Raw genomic sequence first — 7,733 nt, 5'->3', positions numbered from 1 at the left:
GAGTCAGATACGCAAATGATTATATTTTGACGTCACTACAGGGAAATAACCTGATTTATTAATGAAGTCATGTAAACGCAGCTTACTTGCGTTGTCAGGTTACTGATGTGCATGTAAACGGGGAAAACTGGTTATTTTAATAAGCTGATATTTGTGAGTTATCAACTTACTGGTGTGCATGTAATAAACGTGCTCAATGTCAGCTTCCACATCATTAAAACAACAATTATGATATTATCGTAGATATTGCACATATATTACACACCCTTATGTCCTGTTTGGGCTAAATCGTGCAGCATGTTATGTTGTAGGGATTACAGTTGTGTTTCAGGATTGTTATTTGATGCTTGAACTTAAATCGTTAAGCATGAAACTCAATATGTTGCAGACAAACAGCTATTTGCTTTTGTTCGTATTCTGCACTAAAAGAACAGCTCATTTTTGTCATGATGCTATTGTGTATTGTTTTCAGCCTCTGCACAACTGGAGTCGTTCGGCTTCACATTAATAACTGGCTTGAGGTCAGTTTCTGCCTGCCACACAAAATCCACCGTGTAGGAGGGAAACACATCCCACCAGAAGCTCTTGAGCGCAGCCTAAAGGCCATTCGGTGAGTTACAGCTTATATTCAGTTTATTTATCAAGCTGCATTTAATTCAGCAAGTTGCATCCAGTTATTTTCTGGAAAATTAAAATGGCTAATTTGCTTCATCCAATGCTCTTCAGTTTGATCACACTGAATTATGGGATGCAGTATTCCTCAGTTTTGGCAAAAATAGTAGTAGGTTATCCATGTATTCTTTGTGCACAGTATGTAGACTGTTTACTTCAGCAAGTAAGTAGTAAGATATTGTAACCAGTATGGTTATATGATATTCTGAACATAGCCTTAGTCTCTCCTGCTTTTCTGCATGATCAAGTGCACTTGCTATTAAGACCAGAGTGTAATTTCAACTACAAGTAGTGTTGGGATGCTGTGCCCCCTGCAGGCCGTATCACGCACTGCTGCTCCTGGACAATGAGAAGGCCTTACTAGCTCAGCTCCCTCTGGACTGCTCTCCTGCTCTAGTGCGGCTCATCAAAACCTGCTCAGCCGTCAAGAACCTGCAGCAGCTGGCTCAAGACGCTGACCTGGCTCTCCTACAGGTCAAAGACTAGATGCAGCCTTGCACATTTATCAGCCTGGTCCTCCTTAATGTTTGACGCATAGAAATGTTCCATTGGTTTGACAAAAAGGAGCTGTAGATTTACTCTTGGCAAAAAAAACTGATGCTGAGCTGACACCCACAGGATTAGGGAGTAAAGTGAAAAATTATACTACTAGTCACAGCATTGGTTTTTGTTGTAATTAGTCTTATACTGCCACCTAGTGGACAGGCAACACAAAAAATGATGTTGTAATAACATTACGCCCAATGTTTTGGATACAGATGAACTATTTTTAATCTAAAAAAGTGAATTAATTCAAAAGTGAAAAAGTGATTCTCAACCTTTATGACTCTGAGGCCCTGTATTGTTCACAACAATATTAGAAGGTCTGGAACTCCTATTTTTGAATGATTTGAATTTACTTTTCGTCATTCATGGTTTACTGGATTACAATTAATACTATGGATTTTTAAGAATAATTTATACCTGATAAAATATTTTAGAGCTTGGCATAACCAAAAAAGTGTCAAAGCATTATAAAAATGCACATGCAGTTAAAAAAAAATATTAATTCACACATGACTTGAAATCCAGGTCTACAAATAACTTTGAAAAATTAGGCTACCTCATATATTGAGGTTTTCTAAGAATGCGGGAATCTTGGTTCTTCAAATAAAAATAAAACAATTGTTGAGAGGTTGAATTAAAACAAAAAATATCTTCTTCTTTTTTTTTTTTTAGTTGTTTTCACTTATTTTAAATCTTGTTTTGTTTGAGTCCCCTTGGAGGTTTGCTCAGGCCCCCTAGTGGTTGAAAATTACTGATCCAAAATGTTACATTGCTTCCCACAGGTCTTCCAGATAGCTGCACATTTGGTGTACTGGGGTAAAGCTATCATTATCTATCCTCTCTGTGAGAACAACGTGTATATGCTGTCTCCCCACGCAAACATCTGCATGTAAGTATGTTCTTTAAAAAATAATTAAACCTGTAAATTGGCATGCTTTGTCTGATGTACAGACTGTAAAATATTCTCATAATTTTTAACAAAAAAAGTGTAATTCCTTCAAAAATCTCAATGCAAACATTATTCATCATTTCGTGTCTCCCTCCTCCAGCTACTCTCCTCTGGCTGAGCAGTTTGGCCTCCAATTTCCAGGTCATGACCTGCCCTCCATGTTAGCAAAGTTCTCACTTCCTGTATCTCTGTCTGAGTTCAGGAATCCACTGGATGCCCCTGTGCATGAGGTAAGAGTCTAAGGCCATCTTTTCACTATCTATGACAAACATCAGATCGGAAGTCATTCATTTCCAATGGAAAGTAGTACAGGGGCATTATGAAGTTGCGCATAGGAGCATGCAGAATTTAAGATCCAATCTGAGCGTTAATTTTTGCAGCTAAACCATATGTGACCAGATGTTATGCATTCTAATCAAAAGTATGAGACAAGTAAATAAGTACACTTAAACATTATTTTTTACATTTTACATTTCTGTAAAAAATTATGAAGAATTATGTATGAAATAATTATATAAATAAAAATAATGTTATAAATTATAAAAGTATATAAATAATTATATACTATAAAGAAATAATTATGTATAAATAAATAATAATTATATAAATATATATTATATAATAATTATATAAATAATAAAATAATTTTATAATTATTTGCATTGAATCGTCTTAGAAAACCGAATTTTTTTTCCTTCAGATATATATTGGCGATCATTTGTTTTGTGTGGATATCTTCATACATTCACTGTTTTACCATGGTGAATAAACGGAGTAATGGATGCTTTGCAAACAGTTTGAAAGTTCTGTGCAACTGCCACTAGGCAGCGAAATGCAACTATGGTATGTGAATGTTAATTAAGATTAAAGTGACATTAGAGTAGTGTTTGAGATGTTAGCAAATATTTGCTGAAAAGTCAGACGTTTATTCATTTGGATTTGATTTAATCTCAGTAAGGGTCAGGGTTTGTGCGAAGAGCATTGTCAGTTAACCCCGGTTGTCGATGCTGTTACTACACCATCATGTGTGTGTATCTGAGCAGGCCCAGCTCATTCAGATGGTGGTCTGGATGCTCCAGCGCCGGCTGCTGTTTCAGCTCCACACATATGTTTGTCTGCTGGTCCCACCCGTTGAGGAGGAGCCTGGTCTTCGGGAGGAGGAGCCACCCCTAGTCACACGCGTTACAGGCCGGAGTCTGAGCACACCCAGTGCCCTGAGTTTCGGCTCTCCCAGTATGTAACCCAGTCAGCTCCAACTTAGCACTTAAAAGATACTCTTATGATCAAATAAAGTCTCGGTAGTTTCTCTCATTTTCCCTCTGCAGCAAGTAGCGATGACATGACCCTCACGAGTCCCAGTATGGATAACTCAAGCGCTGAGCTCCAGACTGGAGGAGACTCCCCTCTCAATAAAAGAATGACAGAAACGCTTCTGGCCAGCCTGACCGAACATGAGCGGCAGGCCATCCTCCGTGTCCCAGCAGCACAGAACCCAGAGGACCTGCGCTTGTTTGCCAGGTGACGGAGTGTCTTTTATAGCTTGTTTTTCCAATCTCAAACCTAGTTTTGTACAGAACAGCGGGTAGGTTTACATGCACACATTTTTGTAAATTGGAATCAATTCAGTCCAGTTTTCAGCAAATATTTAGTAGATATTCAGTCTCAACCACTGACCAGTTTTTAAAGGGATAGTTCACCCCCAAATTAAAATTCTGTCATTAATTACTCACCCTCATGTCGTTCCAAACCTGTAAGACCTTTGTTCATCTTCAGAACACAAATTAAGATATTTCTGATGAAATTCGAGAGCTTTCTGACTCTGCATAGACTCTACACCAATGCAACTGAAACATTCAAGGCCCAGAAACGTAGTCCATGTGACATCAGTGGTTAAACCATAATTTCTGTCATTAATTACTCACCCTCATGTCGTTCCAAACCTGTAAGACCTTTGTTCATCTTCAGAACACAAATTAAGATATTTCTGATGAAATTCGAGAGCTTTCTGACTCTGCATAGACTCTACACCAATGCAATGCCACATTCAAGGCCCAGAAACGTAGTCCATGTGACATCAGTGGTTAAACCATAATTTTATGAAGCTATGAGAAAAGAAAAATAACGACTTTATTCATGCTGGGTCAGAAAGCTCTCGGATTTCATCAAAAATATCTTAATTTGTGTTCCAAAGATGAACGAAGGTCTTGCAGGTTTGGAACGACATGAGGGTGAGTAATTAATGACAATTTTCATTTTTGGGTGAACTATCCCTTTAAGACATGAGGCATACAGACAGAATAAAGATATATGAAAGAGACATGCCTAAATTAACATAGGCACGTTCATAAGATGTATAATGTGTTAAAATATGCATGTAACAGCCCTGTGCATGTGCACAAAGTATTTTTGAATCTGATTGAGAAAATAGTCAGATTCAAGTGTTTACATGCTTAATGTTTTCAATAATCCTATTCAAAATTTCATTCGGATTGAGCTCAGTCAGATCGATCTGGCTTTTCAGTCTGATTATAAACAGATTATTTGGGTGCGTGTAAATTAGCATCTTGTTGTCTTTCTTTAGGCTGCTGCATTATTTCAGAGGCCATCATCACTTGGAAGAGATCATGTACAATGAGAACATGCGTCGCTCGCAGCTGAAAACTTTATTCGATAAGTTTCGCAGTGTCTTAGTGATAACCAACCACGAGGACCCCATCATCTCTCTGTTCCAGTCTCCACCAGACTAAATGGATCATTCAACTTACTGTGAGTCTGACGACACGGTGTGACGTGTTTGCTTATCATCAGTGGCTTAAATAAGCGAAATGCTTTCAACCTGCTGCGTTTCATAAGTGGATTATGAAGTGAGACTCACATAATCTATTGTATATAGCTGTACTGACCAAAGATTTTTATGTTATCATGATTTTACCTCATATGCGGTTTATTTTAATAAACGGTTCAGGGGTCGTGATATGTGATTCATCCTTGGGCAGGCATAAAATGGATCGCTTAAGTATTCCACCCAAGCATCTCCTATTTGGAGATCGCTCCCTGATGTCATAAATCATCTCCTCAAGCAAACAAGACCCAAAACACATGCCATGATGGTAATTCCAGACCATAAGGCCGCATGCCATTGAGACTGAGTGTGGAGAAACAGAGAAAGAGAAAAGGGGGTTGTAATTACCTTGGAGTGCAAATGGGTTTCCAAACATCTGTAAAATCAATAAAGCACCAGGAATAACAAAGAGTATGCAATAAAGAAACATGCTGTTACAAGACTCAAACTCAAAAGGTTAGTTGACTCAAAAATTACAATTCTCATTATTTACTCACTCTTATGTCATGCCACCCCCGTGTGACTTTCTTCAGGTAATTTTGCTGCTCTTTTTGTTCTCAATACAGTGAATATGATTAGTCACCAGGGGTTTTCAAGCTCCAAAATGGACAAAACAAGCACAGTAGCAGATTTGTGTGTTCTATTCTTCTCAATTGGAAAGCTTTGTGAGGAAAGATGAGAAGATTATTGATGAATAATGACTTAAACTTCCCATTTTTTGTTGCGTTAGAAGACTTACAGAGAATATAGAGAACAAGTCATGATACTTTTAGAGTGCTTTTCATCATTTTTTTTAACCTTGACAGTCCCTAGTCAGCATTCACTTGAATTATATGGATAAGAGCAGCTTGGACATTCTGCTAAACATCTCCTTTGGTGTTCAAAAAAACCACACGGATTTGGAGCGACATGATAGTGAGTAAATGATTCATTTTTGAGCAAACGAACCTTTAAAAGAGTGATTTCATGACTAAACAACATTTCATCAGACTGTCCTTTCCATCTCAGTGTTATGAAGATCAGTGGAGGACTGCATCTGGCGCTCTGCGTCTCTGTTTAGCACGCTCACACATGGGTGTCCTCTCAAGTAGAAGCGAAGCGTTTTGGTTGCCCATTCGCCATGAGACTCGACTCCTATCCGGGGCGCTGACACCACCTCTCCAGCGCAAACAGTCTCTCGTTCTGGGTCCCTCTCAAGCCACACCTCAGTATCAGTGGCCAGATCCCTGTGGTCGAAGCAGCGCTGTATATCTAGTGCTTGGCACAGCTTGGACGGGCCATTGCAGAGCTCTTTTTCCTGAAGGATTTTGGCTCCCGCCTTGCGTTTGGCTGCTCGCAGGCCCCTCATGACGTCCTGACCCCTCAGAGGCTCCAGCGAGCGCAAAAGCACCGCCGCCCCCTCCCCTGCACCCACATATAGTAGAGTAGTTAGTGAGGCTCCATGCCGTCTCCTTCCTATTGGCTTGTGTCTGTGTGCGTTCACTATGTAATGTGCCAAATTGACCTATAATGAGAAACAGTTGGAGAGAAGCAAAGCAGCAGCAAAACAAAACACTTGTTTCTTGCATAACTAGCGGTGAGGGATCTGTGGTTACAGCCTTCCGGCTCCATCTCCTGTGAAGCGCTATTCCTAATATGTGCGTGTGGTCAATTACAGCGGTTTTTGGAGCCTCACCTTGGCTGGAGACGTTCATGCAGAGGTAGATGCCGTAGATGGTCACAGGCTTCATGAACATGGCAGTGTTTCTCGCCTTGCGTTTTCCTCCTGCTGAGTGGGACGCTTTGTCCTCCCCACCCAAATATGCTTCGGTTTCCACAACCCTTCCTCTGAGCTCAGTGCCATCAGTTAGCTTCCTCACCAACACCTAATACACACAGAAACCAGATGTCACTCTTTCCAGAACTCGCTACACCCTGAGGCTGTACAGGCATCTTACATCCAGCAGGTAGTGCAAATGTGTCGATAAATTATATTGACTGAGAATCATTAGACAACAAATATTAGTAGCTAGTGGTGCTTGCTAATGATATCTCAAATCCTGTGGTAAAGGAGTAAAGATGTGCTACTGTTTTTCTAGGTTATTGGATTTATGATTGTTTTTGGCAGTTGATAAATCAGGCAAAAAATTACATGCACTACTGTTCAAATGTTTGGGGTCGGTAAGATTTATTTGATCATAAAAACAATAAAATAACTGTTTTATATTTTACTAAATTTTAAAATGTAATTTATTCCTGTAATGTGAAAGCTGAATTTTCAGCATCATTACTCCAATCTTCAGTGTCACATGATCCTTCAGAAATCATTCTAATATGATGATTTGCTGCTCAAAAAGCATTTCTTATTATTATTAATGTTGAAAATGTTGTGCTGCTTAGTATTTTTGTGAAAAACCTGATACATTTTTCAGGATTCTTTGATGAATAGAAAGTTTAAAAGAAGAGCATTTATTTCAAATAGAAATATTTTGTAACATTACAAATGTTTTTACTGTCACCATTAATTTATTTTCTTTAATATAATTTACTGACACTGTAATTTTGCATCATCTTTTATTATAATTTTAGCAAAAATATTTTAACAAAACTCTTTCCCTGTTCACTTTCAATAATATTTGCAAAACTTCAACTAAAACAAATTTATGAGGTAAACCAACTTGCACAAACATGGAGAAAAAAACATAGAGGAAATAGCATCATGTGACGGTGTGGCTCTTAAAATAT

At 38.7% G+C, this 7,733-nt stretch overlaps 2 protein-coding genes across 3 annotated transcripts in view; one reads left to right on the top strand and one right to left on the bottom strand.

The window, feature by feature from the left end:
- LOC107711278 (nitrogen permease regulator 3-like protein) overlaps positions 1 to 5,420 on the top strand; it is a 19,074-nt gene extending 13,654 nt beyond the window's left edge. Inside the window, exons 8-14 of one of the 2 annotated variants that reach the window (XM_016516249.1) lie at positions 473 to 610; positions 990 to 1,146; positions 2,001 to 2,107; positions 2,268 to 2,397; positions 3,211 to 3,400; positions 3,493 to 3,685; positions 4,749 to 5,420. In XM_016516249.1, coding sequence (XP_016371735.1) covers positions 473 to 610; positions 990 to 1,146; positions 2,001 to 2,107; positions 2,268 to 2,397; positions 3,211 to 3,400; positions 3,493 to 3,685; positions 4,749 to 4,914 — 1,081 coding nt within the window. In that variant the 3' untranslated portion in view covers positions 4,915 to 5,420. The remainder of the gene's footprint in view (positions 1 to 472; positions 611 to 989; positions 1,147 to 2,000; positions 2,108 to 2,267; positions 2,398 to 3,210; positions 3,401 to 3,492; positions 3,686 to 4,748) is intronic. The other variant, XM_016516250.1, reaches the window with a different exon arrangement.
- Positions 5,421 to 5,599: 179 nt separating this feature from the next.
- LOC107711169 (DNA-3-methyladenine glycosylase-like) lies at positions 5,600 to 6,941 on the bottom strand. The gene is made up of 3 exons (XM_016516104.1): positions 6,936 to 6,941; positions 6,685 to 6,874; positions 5,600 to 6,413 (listed from the first exon to the last, which is right to left on the bottom strand). The coding sequence occupies exons 1-3, from the start codon at positions 6,939 to 6,941 to the stop codon at positions 5,995 to 5,997; spliced, it is 615 nt and encodes a 204-aa protein (XP_016371590.1). The 3' UTR covers positions 5,600 to 5,994.
- Between the last annotated feature and the right edge of the window lie 792 nt (positions 6,942 to 7,733).

This window comes from Sinocyclocheilus rhinocerous, unplaced genomic scaffold, assembly GCF_001515625.1.
Source record: "Sinocyclocheilus rhinocerous isolate Xijiao unplaced genomic scaffold, SAMN03320098_v1.1 scaffold115, whole genome shotgun sequence".
NCBI lineage: Eukaryota > Metazoa > Chordata > Actinopteri > Cypriniformes > Cyprinidae > Sinocyclocheilus > Sinocyclocheilus rhinocerous.
This window is presented reverse-complemented; position numbering and strand designations above follow the sequence as displayed.

Bases quoted from the DNA above. Each gene is read 5' to 3' on its own strand.
- LOC107711169 (XM_016516104.1), bottom strand. The intron at 6,414-6,684 runs GTGAGGCTCCAA...ATGTGGGTGCAG, and splicing joins CATGAACGTCTCCAGCCAAG to GGGAGGGGGCGGCGGTGCTT.